Source organism: Penicillium psychrosexuale (genome assembly GCF_028828465.1).
Source record: "Penicillium psychrosexuale strain IBT 29551 chromosome Unknown utg000003l, whole genome shotgun sequence".
Taxonomy (NCBI): domain Eukaryota; kingdom Fungi; phylum Ascomycota; class Eurotiomycetes; order Eurotiales; family Aspergillaceae; genus Penicillium; species Penicillium psychrosexuale.
Genome location: NW_026643188.1, coordinates 4,910,289 through 4,928,812, shown reverse-complemented (window position 1 = coordinate 4,928,812; position 18,524 = coordinate 4,910,289). Strand labels below are relative to the sequence as shown.

General features: G+C 46.8%; 7 protein-coding genes across 7 annotated transcripts; 2 read left to right on the top strand and 5 right to left on the bottom strand.

Moving 5' to 3' along the window:
- Positions 1-130: 130 nt before the first annotated feature.
- Positions 131-448, bottom strand: N7518_005722 (uncharacterized protein; the record flags this gene model as incomplete). Its single annotated transcript, XM_057186649.1, has 2 exons — positions 131-290; positions 345-448. The coding sequence occupies 2 exons, from the start codon at positions 446-448 to the stop codon at positions 131-133; spliced, it is 264 nt and encodes an 87-aa protein (XP_057043419.1).
- A 1,775-nt stretch (positions 449-2,223) lies between these two features.
- On the bottom strand, positions 2,224-4,280 carry N7518_005721 (MFS transporter; the record flags this gene model as incomplete). The annotated part of the gene is made up of 8 exons (XM_057186648.1): positions 2,224-2,295; positions 2,350-2,615; positions 2,686-3,218; positions 3,270-3,376; positions 3,450-3,661; positions 3,717-3,787; positions 3,840-3,893; positions 3,955-4,280. The coding sequence occupies 8 exons, from the start codon at positions 4,278-4,280 to the stop codon at positions 2,224-2,226; spliced, it is 1,641 nt and encodes a 546-aa protein (XP_057043418.1).
- A 1,030-nt stretch (positions 4,281-5,310) lies between these two features.
- Positions 5,311-7,104, bottom strand: N7518_005720 (beta strand repeat-containing protein; the record flags this gene model as incomplete). The annotated part of the gene is made up of 1 exon (XM_057186647.1): positions 5,311-7,104. The coding sequence occupies one exon, from the start codon at positions 7,102-7,104 to the stop codon at positions 5,311-5,313; it is 1,794 nt and encodes a 597-aa protein (XP_057043417.1).
- A 2,870-nt stretch (positions 7,105-9,974) lies between these two features.
- N7518_005719 (uncharacterized protein) lies at positions 9,975-11,101 on the bottom strand (the record flags this gene model as incomplete). Its single annotated transcript, XM_057186646.1, has 3 exons — positions 9,975-10,671; positions 10,798-10,822; positions 10,924-11,101. 3 exons carry the CDS (start codon positions 11,099-11,101, stop codon positions 9,975-9,977), a joined length of 900 nt encoding a protein of 299 aa, XP_057043416.1.
- Positions 11,102-12,169: 1,068 nt separating this feature from the next.
- N7518_005718 (uncharacterized protein) lies at positions 12,170-13,681 on the bottom strand (the record flags this gene model as incomplete). Its single annotated transcript, XM_057186645.1, has 4 exons — positions 12,170-12,453; positions 12,505-12,667; positions 12,726-13,396; positions 13,459-13,681. The coding sequence occupies 4 exons, from the start codon at positions 13,679-13,681 to the stop codon at positions 12,170-12,172; spliced, it is 1,341 nt and encodes a 446-aa protein (XP_057043415.1).
- Positions 13,682-15,803: 2,122 nt separating this feature from the next.
- Positions 15,804-16,361, top strand: N7518_005717 (DUF2867 domain-containing protein; the record flags this gene model as incomplete). The annotated part of the gene is made up of 1 exon (XM_057186644.1): positions 15,804-16,361. The coding sequence occupies one exon, from the start codon at positions 15,804-15,806 to the stop codon at positions 16,359-16,361; it is 558 nt and encodes a 185-aa protein (XP_057043414.1).
- Positions 16,362-16,860: 499 nt separating this feature from the next.
- On the top strand, positions 16,861-18,480 carry N7518_005716 (uncharacterized protein; the record flags this gene model as incomplete). The annotated part of the gene is made up of 2 exons (XM_057186643.1): positions 16,861-16,959; positions 17,014-18,480. The coding sequence occupies 2 exons, from the start codon at positions 16,861-16,863 to the stop codon at positions 18,478-18,480; spliced, it is 1,566 nt and encodes a 521-aa protein (XP_057043413.1).
- Positions 18,481-18,524: the final 44 nt, after the last annotated feature.

Below are 18,524 nucleotides of genomic sequence, written 5' to 3'. Positions count from 1 at the left end.
CTATATAAAAGCTATCTAAGCAAAATGCCCAACGCCGTATGGGGGGCGGGTATATCTCCAATGCCATGCAAACTCCAGTTCAACGCCAAATTTCAAATCAAATCAAAAACGCTTCACTAGCCAAAGCCGGTTATTGAGCAGTATCCGGACGAGGCTGGAGCCAGTTGTTCTTAGCAAGCCACCATAGGACCACGCTGACAACGATGACGAGCACGACAGCGAAAAAAATGATGAAGCCGCAAATGATCGAACGCTTGCTCTTCATTCTTTCGCGGGTAAGCCATGATGCCCTACAGGGGGTGAGTTGAGGTTCAACAAATGTAGTGGAGATGAGGGTATCTTACGCATCCTGTTTTGCTTGTGCCCGGTCAATTGCTTTTGACTCTTCGTCCATGTGGACTGCAGTTGAGAACCGTTTCCAGAAATATGGGTCTCGAACAAGAGCCATAATGATATGCTATCGAACCGAGGTGGATGTGTTGGTGGATGCGTTGGTTGTTGCGTGGTGGTCGACTGGATGACTGAAGGGATAGTCGCCGGACCGGCTGAGAAGAAAACAACCACTGATGTATGAGGATGCAATTGTAAATCGAGTGGTGAAAGTGGTGTGGGTATGTCCCATCAATGAGGATGTCAATGTATTCGATCGAAGCAGTGAGTTGAAGATGGGACGCACACTGATTCAACGAGTAGAGTAGAAAAAAAAAACTTTAACAACACGGGCTACGGATATTAGTTGCGCCTATCCTCTAGATAGAGGCCTTAGCGATGAAATGCCGCGTGTGGAATTCTAACCACAGACACATGTACATACTCACCCGAGGGCTGGAATACCAATCAAACCACGATCGACTGCCTATCCAATTGCTGATTTGTGTAAAAATTCCCAAGCTCAGGCCACGGAAAGGAAAATCAAGGCAGACAGATATTTCGAGGTGAGAATCGAGTTCTGGTATTGGTTCTCAATAATAATGGTTGTGACTGAATGTTTGTTCGGCGATGGCATGCCGATCGCGGAATGAGAGATTCCTCGGTGGTGGAATTGTTGATCGCTGACATTCAAGCGATAACATTGGTCGATGACAATTTAGGAATGTGGGCCTGTATTTTCTAACAGGGATTGATTTGATAGGAAAGGACATTATGGTAGAGGCTGAAGAACGGGTTGTATGTATTTGATATCGCTCTCCGAAGCTGTTTCGCGTGGGTAACTGATCTATAGACCATGTTGCAAAAATCTCGACTGGGTCATCAACCGGTATGGATGACCTACCCCAAGCCTTTCTATGTACTCGATGTAGTGACGTTGCCAATAAACAAACAGAAATTAGGTTGTAGCGTCGATGGTTAGGTATGTAGGCAGTGAAACGCAAGCCTCAATCGATGCAGTGAAGATCGTGCTGCCCCTTCCTTTTGAAACTTCCAGTCTGTTTTGATTCCGTTATTGAGTGTTGATACCACGTAGTCAGACCATAAAACTTGTCATGAACCCCATCCAGAAATATCAGTCAGATCTGGATAGTCTTGCCATGCGTCAGCCTATAGAAAGTCATCGCGCGCAACTGAAATCCGGCGACTAGGTGGCAACTAGCCCAAATAAGCAGGGGTCAAGCCTAAGAACGATGTGCAAATAAGTTGACGCGTCCGTATTCGTTGACTGGAGGCTTTGAAAGTAAACATCCGATGGTTAAGCGCAGCAGGGAGCGCAGCATCCCTATGAACCGAGACGTTTCTGTTCGTAGTTGATAACCATCATTCTTTCTTGGGATAAGGATGTGGAGAGAGTAAGCTGAGAACAAAAGAATTGGTTGAAGTGTTCGATCCGATAGCCCTCCAGCTCCAGAGCTCCAGTTTTGGGTGGGAATAGCTTCAATTCAATGGTTTATGCGGCCGGGACGGTTTTCAACGCTAGGGATTCGAAGAAAGGGATGATTTGTAGGGTAGGAATAGCTTCAATTTAGCGGCGTCGAAAGCGGTATGTGATTCAGGCATATTCAGGCATATCCAGGCACCAACTCCGTACAATCAGGCATCCATGGATTTAGAGCTTGATTATGTCATCCGATAGTCAGCATGCATCGAGAAAGTCTCTCGTTTCCCTGTCCGCTCTGCACTTGGGGTTTAGATTAAAAAGTGAGACCAAATGCTTCATATTATAGACGAAACTACGAACTCTTTGAAGGAAAACCGAAAGTAAAACCGAAAGCGATCGCCACGACTTGTTCAGCTATGCTCTGCAAAGCTAGATCTAGCACGGAGATTTGCACCGGAAAAGTAGAGAATAAACATGCCAATCTGGGGTATAAGTTAACACATGGAATGTACCAAATTGTCGCATAGGAGACTTACAATCCCTAAGATACTCAATCCAGCTAACAGAGTCACCCCCTTCTCAATTCCAAGGTCGATGAACATGAATCGAGAGAAGAGGATGAACGCAAACGCAACACCAGACCGTGAGATATCATTTCCGGCAAACAGAGAAGCTGCATACTTCGGGTACGCAAGCGGCAGGTATACAGATACACATTGCAATATAATGAAGATAGATCCTGCATATAGGACAATACCTAAGGCGCTCACAGCCCAATGGATAGTTCCGTTGGTAGTCCAGGCTAAACGGCATGAAAATTAGTCTCTGGATTCATATTAAACCGCCGCCTTGAACGGGGTGCTTCTGCTTACCGAAAATAAAAAGTCCGGCCGGTGGCCCGAAAGAAGCGAATAGAGCAGGGGCCAGGCGATGCTCGTGTGCACGTTGGCCGTTGGCTTTTAGATCCGGCATGAGACGGGTATGAAGATAAACAATATAGACAACAATTGCAAGCCCACAGCCGATAATAATCGAGATAAAGATTAGCGCAACATCCGTAGCATCAAACCCATATTTGGCCGGATAAACCAACGGAAACGCTTCAAAGAAGGAGTAATAGATTCCATAAATGAGGGATGTATAGAAATTGGCGAATAGCACGGCTGGGTCTTTGACCATTATCTCGACGGGTTTTATCAGGCAATCAAGGAGCATGTCGTAAAATGATTGGCTGTTCTGCACAATCTCAGACCGCGAGAAAAGGTTCGAGTTCCCAGTAACTTTGCGTAGTCGCCGTGCGCGACGGAGGAGGATATTATCGGTCGATGTCTCTGGAAGACAGACGGTCATAAGAACAAGGATGGGTGCACTCAGCCAAAGAATTTCCCACATCGCCCACCGCCAACTGACTAATAGTTAGCCACTGGTATGATGCATGCAATATCGATTGACTCACCCCTTTTTGGCGATTGAAAAGACCGACAAAACCGGACCAAGAGCTGGTCCACCGTACGCAGCAGCAACCCAGCTGGTCAATCCTAGCGGTAGGTAGATATCCGAATACTATAGTCCGATAGATTGTCAGTTCTAGCAGAGGAATACACCCTCTTACACTAAAAGGCATTGTTGCACGAACCATATCTGTCATCGAGGCACCACCACTTGCCAGACAGGGGCTTCCGAAAAAGCCCTGGAGAAGTCGAAGAACCATAAGTCCGGTGTAGTTGTCCACCAAAGCGGTAGGAACACACAGCATGACAAAGATGATTAAGGAGGTAATATATGGGATATTGCGACCATACAATGGAACCTCACTTAAGGGCGAGAAGAGCAACGGACCAAGGCCATCTGTAGGAACCGAAGCGTTAGGACTTATCCTGCGAGAGATATGGTAGGAACATACAGCCTAATACATATAATGCCAAACCCAATGAAGCCTTCGTTTGACTGACTTGGAAATGTTCCATTATCTGGCTGTTGGGTAATTAGTCGCCATGAAAGTTTTGTTGTTGGATTGAGAGCTTACGGTTCAGCTGGAACGTAGATTGAGGAGCCAGAATAGATGGCGAACGTGTACAAACTGTCAAGACTTAGAAAAACTGCTGTGTGAGCATAGAGGTAAAATGCGAGGTGATATGTACCATATCTGAAAGGTAACAAATCTCTTCTTCCATGACGACCAATTTCTCGGGTTTGCTGGATCGTCTGGTCCGTACCAATCGACTATATTCTTTGTCTCATCTCGCGTGTGTGCTCCATCCGAATTTACATCCGGGGGGAAGTCTGAAGTCAGTGCTGGGGTTATAATAGAGTTGCCGTCGAGACTTTGTTTGGACTCAATCTGGTATTTTGTCTCTGCCGACTTCGATGGAACAAATCCCGGCTTTTCTTCCGGATAAAGTAGAATCCTATTACCGGTGATTGCTCGTAAAAGTTGTCCCAGAGGTGACTCGCGCACTGTATCCATATCTTGCCCAGAGTTGATAATATATAGAATAGCGAGATGGATCAAGGAAGATGGTTAGCTATTAAATAAAATGAGATAATGATCGTCCTAGTGCATATCAATCACATCAAATGGTGAGTAGGTAGGGTTTACAATGTTGTACGACGCATGCAAGCCACCGTCGTCGAGGCACATCCGGGAAATTAGAGTAAACAACCCCCTTGCATCGTCTACAAGGCTCACAAACCCACAAGTCTGCAGTGTTCGGCACTGCTAGAACTTATACAATAGGGAATCTTGATTTTATGAATAGTCTTCTGAACATTGCGAGTGATTTGATCTTATATGGAAATACAATCTCAGTGTGATGAAATCGAATCCGAAATACGATGATCTTTCCAGATCAACCAATAATGTACTTCGTGTAACACACCACACCTACCACACCTCATGCGTGCATACATAACTATGATGTTGAATATTTATACAAGCCAAGCACCACCTTTCTCCTAATCAGCTAGCTCATCGTATGAGACGATCCCAATTGGGTCACTAGCACATTGCACTATAACAGCCACTAGATATGGACTGTTTTACTGTAATGCTGTAATGCTCTGTTGTAATTCCTCCTAGTATTCAGGGCTTTCCTACCGGGAAGCCGTCTAAATCATGACTTAGTTCATCCTCCTCCCAGTAACTATTACTATCAAATCGTAGAGACAGCCCCATGGCCCTAGACTATTCATGTCGGATATTTCACGCGCTAATAGCCAATATATGCCCCTAAAGCATGGCGTACGTGAATCTGCATACTCGGAGAAAATAATTGCAAAGAAAACTCGAATATTGATTCAATTTGTTAGCTTTGCTACGTTGTTAAAACGTTTGCTCGCCCTAAGATCAAAGCTTAGCGTGTTGTACGCTTAAACTACCGGTGGTAAATAAAAATCATTTCCTTTCAGCAGCAGAATCTCGTTGAAAACCCCAATAAGACATCTCTGAGTCGTGCCAAGTCCTTTGGTCTCTGCTTTCTCCTGGCCTTCCTCAATAATCAAGTGTAGGTGTAGGTTTGGGGACCACTGATGCCGCCCGGGGTTGTGACCGTCACGGGCACGGCGCCAAGCGCGACGTGCGCAGGCGCAACAGCAGTGATAGTGCCGTCATCTTCAACGGTGAATAGGGCTCCAGAGGTATCGAATGTCACTGCGGTAGCCTGAGTGAATCCGGACCCGGTTAGGGTTACGTTATTACCCCCAAGGCGAGATCCCGTGGTAGGACTCAGCGCTGCCAGAGTCGGAGCGCCCAAATAAGTGAAAGGCACGGCATCGCTAAAAGCAGCATCAGTCACGACAGTCACAGGAGCCAGTCCGACCGGTCCAGGAGGGGAGGTCGCTGTCAGCTGGTTGTCCGAAATGATTGCTTGGGCCGTAGCAGGTGTGGCCCCAAACAGAACCTCATTTGTATTCGACAGACCTGCGCCGCTGATGGAAACTGCAGTTCCTCCTGCAGTGGAACCAAAGGCTGGGGTGATCGAAGATATAATCGGCGGAGCCTCGAAGGTGAAGGTCAGTGAGCTGTTGGTCCCTCCAGTAGAAGTCACCGTAATTGGTACTGTCCCAATTGCATGCGAAGGTGTAGTCACATCCACTTCAGAGTCGGATACAACATTTATTGCGGTACCAGGGATGGTTCCGAATAGCACACTCGTAGTTCCCGTCAGACCACTTCCTGTGATCGCAACCTGTGTACCTCCACTTATGAGATCTGCCGACGGCTCCACAGCTGTGGGTGCAGGGCCAGCAATGTAAGTATACTGGTCTCCTGGGTTGATTGGACTAGATCCATTAGGTGTTGTAACAACCACATCAACCGTACCGGCGACAGTCGACGCGGGGACTGTCGCATTGAGGGCAGTGCTTGACAAGACAACGAAGAAGGGCGCTGTAACACCACCAAATGTGACTGATGTTGTGCCAGTCAAATTCGTTCCGGTCACCGTGACGACATTACCGCCGCTCAATGGTCCGCTGACTGGGGACAAACTCGTGACAGTCGGGGTTGGAGTAGGATTCCAAGTCCAAACATTGCCAGTATCAGCCGCACTCGTTCCGCCCGGGTTAGTGACGAAAACATTAGTTGTACCAGTTCCAGGCGGAGAAACAGCATTGATCAAAGTGCCCGAAACAATCGTGTACGATAGAGCCGAAGTTGTGCCGAAAGTCACGGCCGTGGCGTTTACAAACCCAGTTCCTGTCACCGCAACCAGCGTTCCGCCTGTCGCAGGGCCGTTATTGGGATTCAGAGACGTGACCGTGGGTGCTGATATCGTAGTGTATGTATAACCCCCGGTCAGAGTGCTGCTATTGCCAGCTGCATCACTGACCGTGACGTCTACAGCTCCCGGTGTCACGGTTGAGGGGACGACCGCTGCTACCGTGTTGTTGGAAAGTGCTACCACGCTAGTCGCAGCCGTGCCGCCGAATGTCACAGAGTTAACAAATCCCAAGTTTGTTCCTGTCAATGTGACCGTGTTCCCTCCAGAAATCGACCCACTGGTTGGTGACAGCGAGGTGAGACTCGGCAAAGGAGCAACCACATACGTGAAGTTGACAATTGAAGTGCTGGTACCGTTGGGGGTGGTAACGCTCACTCGTACGGTGCCGGCTGTGTTAGCTGGCACTACGACGGAGACAGTCGTTGCGGTGGACGAAGTGGGAACGGCGGTCACAGTCCCAAATGTGACGGTGGTGGCTCCAGCAAGATTGGTTCCTGAAATTATCGCTGTTATACCACCGGTAGTCGGCCCCGAAGTGGGGTTGATCCTGGAGATTGTAGGCAAGGACATTTCGTGTCGCTAGTATCGGTGCTGGGTTTCAAAGATTGATTGTTATAAATCACTGTTTGTTCGACTTGATCAGTTTTCAAACCTGGAGAAGGAGTTGAAGTGCTTTAAGTATGGCTGTTCTCAACCCAAGTCGCATTATTGAGGCCATTGTCACAAGATATGGCGTCGTTCGATAGTCACAAGGTAGCGTCAATTGTTTGTGGTCATATGCATTCTTGACGATCCTTAAGGTTGCTTGAGGTGTGTGCAAGGTGGTTCAAGTGTTGATCAGGTGGAGGTATTCAGAGAGATGTGGGTTCCGCAGCATCAACTATTCCATCTAGGCCCATTCGACTTGTCTTGGTATGTTGGTCGAATGGTGCACAGAATAGAAAGTGTTATGTAATTGTTTGCCACTTTGAGGTCAAGAATTGTTTGATATCACTATTGGTACGGAGATTTGCGTAGCGGACATCAATGAGGCGTATGCGTAGTGGTATAGGTGCCTGCCATGCAAAAAAACCCCCCTTTTTTAGGTAGTATTGATGCTTGAATGCCTGAATTAGGTACTATTACAGAGGCCTTGATGGGCTAGGTCTGTTAGTTGATCCTCTCAAATATGAAAATGAAACTTTTAACACTATATAAATTCTTGTATCACCTGGCAAGTTTTAATATAGACTAGTTAGGGGCCGGGCTTAGTTAATCCGTACCGAAAATAGAGTAAACCACCCAAAAAGTGGTGATACATAAATTTGTATGGCGTCAAAAGCTTCATTTTGACATATGCGGTGTAAGACGCGGTCTTGGTTCTAGCGATAATCAGGCATTCAGGCATCAATACTACCTAAAACAGGCACCTATAGCTCTCTCGGGCACGGACACCACAGCCACACGATATCTTGTGATCTTTCCCCATGTTTAACCCCAGGATGGTCAATATTCCCCGTTCATTTTGTCTTATTGTCCGCTTTTCTGAATTGTGTGTACGCACTAATGTGTTGTGACTCTGAAGTCTTTTCAACTGCTTGGTCTCAGAGAGACTGGTGAAACTGCTATCCCAAAATACCCCGATATACCTCCTGGTCTAGTCGACCTGTCTTCCAAGCGAATGACCGCGCCAAAATGTCATTTTTACCTTTCGGGATCATTTCTCCTCCCGGTTGAAGAGCAAATACAGTTCTTGTCCTAGTTGTTTGAAGGTACCTTGTATCAATGCCTCCACACGCCCTCCAGTATAAATAACGGATCAGTATCAAAGGGTATCTCAAGAGACGAAGAAACCCACGTAATCACAAGCGCAGGCACGAATGTAGCCGATGCAAAACATCTTGTTCCTCAAGAAAATGATGAAAGGATTACCATAGTCCAGAAGAAGAAGCTTAGAGAGGAGAAATATCTTGGTTGGGCTGAAGTGAACAAACGATTCAGTCAGCTGGACACTGCAAGGTTACATAGTGTTAGTACGATGTTTCACGGTGTCTATATAAGCTTAGATTTCGATACTTTTGGCGAAATTATAGTTCAGTCTTCGATCTTTCTTTTGACCCGTAGCATTCTAGATCTTCCACATGTTCAAGTTATATATCTTGTAATAGTAATTTATTTTCTTTATTATATGACCCATAAAATCAATCGCCCTAAAGTGATTCGCTGAACTTATTTAGCCGAAATTAGCCTCAGAAAATCTCCTTGATAGCCAAAAAAATACGAGATTTAGACCTACTTGAAGGTAGAGCTTCAAGTCTACTTTCGCTTCTATTGCGATTTATGCCGAGATCTGCTTAAGTTAGTGAAACCAGCGCCTATGAATCTAATCTTTAGAGTGCTGTGTCACTTCAAGGTTACATAGTGTTAGTCCGACATTTCACGATGATGTGGTTTTGAATAGTAATAGTGTAACATGGTGGTACTATAAATCCATGAAAGGACACCAACCGTCAAGCAAAATCTTGGTCCCAGATCTAGTTGCCTTGTCGTTGGCTACCTTCGTGTATTCCAATGCGTCTGGTTATTCTTACCATCCTGTGTGCTGTAGCAAAAGCTGCCTTTTCTACAGCACCTAAAGACAATCTCAATGCCCTGCCTACCGGATTATCTGATAGTGCACCATCCGGCTCTTCCCCTGGCCAACTTGATGGAATAGATATCCAAATCGACACACCAAAATTCAATTTATCAAGCGATGACCTCCTGGTTCAGCTTGCCAGAGACTCGAATGAAGTTAGCGGAGATTCTGACCCTAACTTCGAGGCAACCCAGTTCTATATGTGCTGTCAGCAAACCAATACCTCGGCCGTCATCGATAACTACTATCCACCGTATGCGTGTATATTCGGACCTAGCACGGGTGTATGTCCTCAAGTCAATTCTTCGTTTCCATTTCCATGGCTGTGCACTCTCCCTGGGTGGTGGGTTGGTAGCTTTGTGAGTATACACTATACACTATATCAGCACATCATGATAACGCGTCTCTGACAATCTTACGCAGAACTGTTCATACCAGCCTTAGCCGACCTTGATACTACACCCATATTGACTGTGTATTATATGCATGGTTGAACGAGACATGAGTGGAACATTCTGTCCTCCGTGATGTCCTGGGTATTTTCAATGCACATCTGCCGTCGACCCCGAGCTCCTAAATATATGTCGACCAGAAATGCTCACTTCTATACAGTCATTTCGTTTCCTGGCTTTATGTATTTAGTCGGCAACCACCTTACGATGGATAACTAAACAGTTACTTGAGCAAGTGCTCGTTTTATTAAACACACACTCCTTTTACAATTTCTTTAGTGATGAGCCCATTCTTGAAACCAAAGAGTGCACTTCAACCAGAACATTTAGTACAGGATAGGAAGGAACGACCCTTCAGATTGTAACATTTCTCACCTATCGCCATCAATGTCAATATCCACAATCACTTCATTAGATCTCTGGAAATTCCGAGGCCTCCCATCTTCCATCCACACTATAGTGTCTAATGTCGGTCTCAAGTCTTTCCGCACGGCGTTGATTCTGTGGGCAATGGCAATGGTGGTATGCCCTTGATTCACGAGATATTCTTTTACCATTTCTTGCATCTTGATTTCCGTTTCGAGGTCCAAGGACGAGCTGGCCTCGTCCAGGAGTATAATCGGTTTCCGTTGGTCAATCACAGGGTCCCATTCGAGAGTTGATGGCGTGACTCTGAGTAACGCCTGAGTGAAGGCGAATATCTGTCTTTGACCTGTAGAGACAGGTGGGAAACTAGCCAGCGGCTGATCGAGAAAGTCTGTATTCACGGTACCGGGAATAATTGCGTTCGTTGTGCAGCTCTGTCGATCGAGTGTAGATTCTTTTGACCAAAGACCAGTCTTGTGAAGGATCTCTAAGATTGTAACATCTTGATGCTGATTGTAGGGGTCAAGGTTGAACCGAAGGCTTGCGTCGGGAAGCATAAAAGGGTCTTGAGGTACAGTAACGAAGCACCGGCGCCGTACAACATGTACTGGCAAGCGGGTGATATCCACGCCATCAACCTCAATTGTTCCAGCCTGGAGTCTTAATAACTGCAGCAGCGTAAGAAATAGACTGCTTTTGCCACTGCAACAAGCCATTTGAAAGTTCAGTCAGTTTTTAAAACTTCAAGAAATTATTGGGTGGTTTCAAGTACCTGCCAGTCCGGCCACACAAAATGACACCTGAGCCACCTGGAATGTCCATACTAACCCCACGAAGTACTGGGACCTGTGAACTGCAAACATAAAGCTTATCAGTTATTAGTCTATCATGTCCTGACAAGAATCACTGACTTATAGCCTGCTGATAGGTCTTTGATTTTCACGGAACCCATACTCGGCCACTCGGGAGAGGGCTCTAAGCAGTCCCAGCCTTCATCTTCAGAAAGGGTGCCATGATCAACAGATCGCAGCCGTGACACTGCGCCAAGGGAAGTCTCGAGTGTTGTCCAATTTTCAACCAAGCGAAGCAATGTCGTGTTTGCAGCAATAATCATGTTCAGCGCAATACCCATGTCAGCACCTGTAACTGTATTCCGAAACCTCACTGCTGAAGCAATTAAAACCAAGGCAACTCCTGCGATTAACAAATCTAAAACCACATTCAACCACCTCTGTAGACAAAGGAGCAGATACAACGGCCTCTGCGAGATGTCTAGTTTCTGGATGTTGTTGATCGCAAATCTTTCTTCCCATCCAAATGCACGAATTGTAGCAATTCCTTCAACCTGTTCCGGAATTAGCGCTTGGCAAACTTGGGGCGGGCATATCCTGCTCACTGTCTCTAGGAAACTTGTATAGAGTTTTGCTCTTGACTCTAGGTCAATGAAACGCAGTTGTCGAGAGGTTCTCAAATAAACTCGTTGAATCAAGTATACACAGATAGTACAAAGCGGTAAAGTCATTGCCATAATGGGCTGGGCCAGAAATATGACTATGCACTGTATCATAAGTTTGAAGATTTCTGGCATCTCATGTTAGCGTCCACGGGTGAGTAGGTGGCTAGCAAATATAATCCTGAACATACGGTTGCTGAGATTTGCCAGAGCTGAAGGCATTTCCTTGTCGGCTAATTGAATATCTTGACCGAATCTAACGTATGCACAATTTAGTAAAGTTGCTATCAGATGGAATTAGTTAGCCAGACCTATTCAATATGGTCCCGATCTCAAAAGTTGAAAAGTATGAAAGTGGCGCACTGATAAAATTAGCGACTTGGCCTCCTTGTCGAGCAGACTTTTGAAACTCACTTCATTATCTTTCCGAGGAGTCGAGAATGCAGAGCAGAACCAGATCGTGGAGCGATGAGTATATGCGTCGACCTTGAAATAGTTAAGTTATATGGCATGATTGGTAGGAGAGGTGGACTAACCACATGGTCCCGTTGGTTGCTATCCAAGCCATCAGGGACAACAGGAAATAAATCAAAATATACAACGATGAGTTTACAGTGTTGGATTCCGTCCACCACTTGAGAATGTACTGTGAGAAAGTCAGACAGAATGCATATGTTGCCGTGCAGCTGGCCATGAACAATATATTTAAAATGCCGGCTGCATCAAAATAATAGCCTGGATTTTGCATTAGATCTCACTCAGGATTCGTGTAGCACTGTAGATACAGCACTTACCGTAGACCGCCAAATCACCGGTTCTCCTTGATTTATCGGCAGCGGCATCATCTATGCGTGTTCCATCTGTCTGGAATTTGATGTTATTTGCAGATAGATCACCCTCAGGTGTCTTCTGTGAAACAGGCATCTTTCTCATTTGGGAGTCTTCCTGAAGGGTGGCATCTGGGGGGCTGCAGACTTGCACTTCTCCTTCATTGAGCAAAACGATCTTATCGGCCAAGTGATAATACTTAGCTGAGCGATGTCAGAAATGATAAACTACGGATAATGGTGGGTATGACACACTACCATGCGTGATGAGAAAGACTGTGCTTTCCATTTTGCGCAGAAGCCCTTCAGGGCCAAGCAATGCCTTGACAATTTGGCTCTCCACTGCCGGATCGATCGCACTGAACGGGTCATCTAAGATCATAGTACGACAGCGAGAATACACCGCACGAGCAAGAGCCTTCGAAAATTCTCTCAGTGATGTGAAACATTGAGCGTCTGAACAAGCGGGAACTTACGATGCGAGCTTGTTGTCCCCCAGAAAGATTAATGCCACCGCTTCCAACCCATGTCATATCTCCATCAACCAGGGATTCTAAATCAGTATTGAGACTGCAGGCTTGGATGACAGTCTGGTACCAGTCTGCATCAAATTCACTTGATTGTCCGCTAATGACATCCCGTATGGAGGCAATAGGAAGCCAGGCAGAAGGGCTGCAGAATGCGATACTATCATCCGAAACAGTAATCTTACCCTCCGTGAGGTTGATTTCTCCGAGAATTGTCAATGCCAGGGCTGACTTTCCACTGCCAATAGGTCCTGAGCATATGGCAATTGAACCTTCGGTCATTTGAAAGTTGACATTCCGAAGAACTGAATGTGAGCTAGAGAGTTGGACGGTAACATTTTCCAATTCGAATGCCAGTCGTCGATCAGGTTGCAGTTTGTCTTTGCTACGCTCATCTGCCAACGATCCTTGCGTCAGGTAGGCTTGTATCCTTTCGAAATTTGCCAAAGATGCAATAGCACGAGGTATTATCGTCATCACCATATTGGCCGGATGGGTGACTAGGCCGAGAAGAGCAATGGAGGTAAAGACGGTATCAGCATTCAGTACATCCTGTGCGTTGCGAGAGACAGCAAACAGGATCAACGTCAATACCGGGGAGAATATCCCTAGTGTATTAGCTAAGAGCAACCAATAGTCAGCCTCAATGTATCACAGTCAAAAGAGATTGGTGGCATCTTACCACTGGCATTGTATGCTACCATAATCCATCGTAGGCTTACCGACCTCGCAATCTCTCGGGTCCGCAAATTCGACACGAGGAGGCTGACAGCCTGCTCGAGACCTAGAATCTTCACACTTTTAATCCCCCCAAGGATAGAGGTGAGCATTGAAAGGCGATCCTGAGTTGCAGCACTCCAGTCCTTTTGTCTTCCCTGTAGGTGTTTTGCAACATATGCGCTCATTTGTGAGCACCCTGGAGTGGTTTAGCTTTTGTCTAGATCGGTGTCTGCCTGTAACATACCAAATATAATGAGTAGGGGCAGTAGTGAAAACCATCCAATTTGTCTTGCAAGGAGAGTCGTTCCGACCAATACTTCCACGACCTGGGCCCAAGTCTCATGAATCATTTCCGCAGAGGTGTTGACGCTGTCGACGTCTGCGCTCATTAGTGTCAAGGCCTTTCCATCCTGTTCAGGTGAAGTTTCAGCTCTGAGCGAACGAGCATGAAGAAGACCAATAAGAGCCCCCCGCATCATCATCCGCAGCCGGTTAAGCTTATGTCGGTATGACGATGTGGAGATCTATACAACGATATGATCAGATATCTTCATTTGATGTGGCTGTTTAGGAAACCTACTGCAAGGCCGCAATAGATGATGGCAGTGAGGAAAACAAGCCAGTATCCTGAATCAATGCTGTCGTGGGGGCTGTCATTTCGCACAAAGCTGATAGCAGTTTTGATAAGCGCCGGCTGTGAGTAGCGGAAGACTATCAAGAAGAAACGTGGTAGAATAGGCGACAGGCACTCTGCCCGGAAACAACCAAAGAGAACACGCGGTAAGGTGAACCTGTTCTCTGGTTTTACTGAAAAGAACGTCAGTTATTTCGTTGCGAAGAATTGGTTAATATTATGCTTACATCTCCGTGTCCAAGCCCGTATCACCCGTTCCCTTAAGATCGTAGAGGAGAGAGCTTGGTCGACCTTGGGTAAGTCATCTTGTGTTAGGATTTTACAGTAACCCTCCTTGATAATAGGATTGATCCACCAAAACAGCGCACGACCAAGAACTCCCGTAGCTTCCTCGGGCACGACATGCTTATAGTGAGGCTGTAAGATTGAGAGTTTATTTGGAAACTCCACTACCAATAGGCTCAACTCCAGCGCCAATCTTATGCTCACGAGGATGAGCCCGGCAGTTCCAAGATCCCCCGACGGTAAGGTCAGGACAATAAAATCATTGATAGAATATAAGCCCACGTATAGAGAGATTGTACTAGACGGCCGCACAGTCCGGCGATGCTCTAAGAACGACAGTATAGAAAGCTCGAAAATAGCGACAGTCGATGCAAATAATGGAATCGGGTAAATCAAACCATCTGAAAGGTTTATTACTTCAATGAGAGAAATAATTTGGGTAACGGTAAGCCCAAGGACTAGGAACTATTGGCTCCAGATGGACACATCAGCAAGTCGATGGGTATTTTTAGGGAAGGGAAGGCAATCTGACTGTTTTGATGTGGCCATGGAGATTAGGAACCACTTTGGTAGCTGCACCGCGTAGATTCCACAGTTTGAAAGGCGCGTATAGCACGAAGATCAGTGATAACAAAGATGAGTACAGATTTAGCCAGTAATACGCGGCAGACATGGTTCGGAAGGAAGTGTGTTTTGTAGATATGGCGCCTAAAAGAGTCAAATCTCATCTCGTCCGAAGTTGTGGCATTTGGGCTTTATATCTGTCACCGCCATTCCTTTTTAACAGGGATTATGGTCATCGCTATTCAACTAGCGCGCAAGATTACGCGCTAGATATATTACTCCGTCTCAAGGAGTCCAAAGCGGCCACGATGGCGCAATATTATGTGTTAATTTGTTGCTGTATACATTTGATACGATGTGTTCAACGTTCGTAACGAGTCAGTCGGAGATGTTAGCAGGATTTGCTTATTGCTGGAAACTGTTTAATGTCGAGTATCTTTTTTTGTAACATCCTAAAATGTGGAGTGTTGGAATGAAAGTGAGTCTCCTATTTTTAAGGCACACATCCGCTAACCACCTTAGGAATGTACCTTATCCACATGATCACATGACTTATCACGGGTGTTCACGGGCAACTATTCGGGTACCCTCGGAGACTACTAGACGGATCAAAACCTCGATAAAACGGTTGTCACCCCTTCGATCGTCTTCATAGCCATGTTGATACATAAGCCATATAACTTAACTAACTAATGCTTTCATTTCCACGGCTTGTTGGCCAAACAAACCTTCGCGTCGCCATAGCACAAACTCGACCGCGCTCTCACTCGCTTCTTTATATCCCAATCTCGTCTTCTTTACACACTAGCTCAGCGCAAGGAAAAATGCTACCAGCACCCGTTCGTGCCGTCTCCTTTCCAAATGAAAGCAGGTTGGCATCGTCATATAAATCCGCTTATTTTGTTGACGCATTTGCTGTGTCCCTTCCAGTAACCAAGTCTGGAGAATACAGCCCAGATGCCCTTGCGCGGGCTTTTCTTTGCGAGCCACCTGTCTGGTTTTCAGTCCTGATGCGGATTAGAGATGGAGTTATGTCAATCTTTGGCGTGAAGCGCTCCACGGAGATACTGGCAGCGGCCGAGGAAAAAGGCATCGATACTATTACAGTATTCCCTGTCATCTCGCGCGCGGAGAACGAGATTGTCTTGGGAGAGGCTGACAGTCATCTCAACTTTCAGATTTCAATTCTGACACGAGATCAGCATTTTCCAACGGGCTATAAGGACAATAATAGAGAAGGCAAGGAGATGGTCGCAACAACGGTGGTTCATTGTCATGGGCTCCTTGGGAAGGCCTACATCGTGGTCATTAAAGCCTTTCATGTCATGATCGTCAAGTACTGTTTAGCGAGGGTACCAGGAAGGATTACAACAGATAATTAGCCGCAAGTCCATAGCACAAAATCCCAGCTCAAAATCTCAGCTCAGAACCAATTTCGTCTAATTCAATGGATCTAGATACACCTTACCGAAAGTAGTTTAGCGTAGGGTATTATTGTCCCTTAATTGAGATCTTTTGGTGATTGGGTCAGATCTACAGCGCCACATCAGGCTTCACAGTCATGCAGCGTATGTATATGAGTCACGGGTATCGTGACATCAAGTCACATGTATTCTCAGCCGTGCAACTCATGGAGATATCAGACATCTCTTAATAGTTAAGTATCTTCATTGTTCTTTGTATTCTATATACTTCACTCATATCCCTTCCATACTTCGCATTTCTTTGGTTCCCCGCAGTGGGTCCCGTGTGTGCCTGACCGCTCTCTTCCTCTTCGCTGTCACCTCTGTCTTGACATGCGCCCAACCTCGAAGCCTGTGAGATGAAATGCTTTAATGAGTCGGCTTGCATGCACTTCTCAATATCTCATACCCCACATTCATGGCTTTTGCAGATATTAACTGGGGAACGCTGATCAATTCAGACAAAAGCCCAGCCCCGCTGCTAGAACAGCTATGTCTAGGGATAGCGCAGTTGATGGTAAGTTCTAGACCCATCTGAAGTGGATTGGATACCAAAATAACACACCCAAAGTGCTCCTTCGATACCAACGCCACCACTGATATCACCCCGGATCGACTTGCTACTTTTTACCGCAAGGTCGGCGGCAACTACGACCCTTTATTCCTTGAGACCAAGGCACAAGCCCTATCATTCATCTACCAGTCACTAGGATGTTTCCACAGTCTCCAACCCTCAGCCAACCCTTACGAACCCCCATCAATTCCCTCGCTACTTCCGACTGGCTTCGTGCGGTGGCAGACAATACAACTGTTGATGGACCCAGATGAACACTCAGTGTATTTGCAGAATGCAGTCAGCCTTTGGGATATTGTAGACGCAAATGGCGAGATCTTTCCCAAGACGATCCCTCGAGACGCGTTTCCTTCTGAGCCTGACCCGGAGATGCTTGAATGGCATGAAGGCGTGAGTCGGCGATTGGAGCGTGACTATCTGAAAAGACACACGAAGCGTGCTTCGCCGCCAGACTTTGGGACATATCATTACCATTTTAGTGGCAAGGATCCTCTGCCCGACGAAGACGACTATTTCTCGCGTTCAGGCCGGGCGGCGTCAAAGCGCCACAGTCATGCGGAGCCCGATCGGCCCACCGATCATCGCAATCACCGCCGACGATATAGTGGAGAATATCCCGCATTCTCTACACGCAGGCCTAGAGCGAGTCGACCGGGCTTTTCGACCCCGAGAGTTTCATCCCCTCCCCCATGGGGGGAGCGTCCGCCCTATTCAAGCGGACGAGACCAAGGTGCTCGGCACGGCCATCCACTAAGCCCAGGAACAGGTGATATTCCAAATGTCTCTGATGTGTCTTCAGATGAGTCTGCACGCCGCCGCAAGGACCGTGCGGAACCGAATAAGCACCAAACCCGACGGCATCTCTCACCACCTTCTAGCAGTAATGCCAGACGTCACTCCCACGAAGCCTACACTCGCAGGCCATTCCGAGATCTGTCACCGACAAGCCCTACCCGAGATCGCCGCGGGTATGAGACTTACCCTTCACGATCTAGTAAATCCCACTCTGAGCCTTCATCGAAGTTTCACCCGAGAGATCATCGGGATAGGGATCCGAGAGATTTCCGAAAGGAACATTCAAAGGACCGTTCTCGATCGCGCACAGCGGGTGTCAAATTCCGCGAATTCATATTCGGTGACTCAACTCCTGCTCCAGCTGCTCCAGATCCACCTTTCTACAGGCCACCAACTCCTCCGCCAAGAGCAGTACCGAGACATCGAGGGACTCACGCCGCAGATGATATGAGAAGAGGAAGTTACAGTGGCGGAAGTACAGGTAATAGTCGACCCAGTAGCGGAGGAAGCGGGTCTGAGCGGCCGCGATCATACAGCAGTGCTGGATTCCACCCCCGTACAACAGGATGGGCGAGCCCTCGCAGCTCCCCTTCAAGGCGATATCCTCCGGCCACTGTTCCTGAAGATGACGGATACATTCCCTCGCGGAGGGTTCCGATTTACGAATAATTCCCACGACTTGCTGCACGTTGATATTTAACGAATCTCTTTCA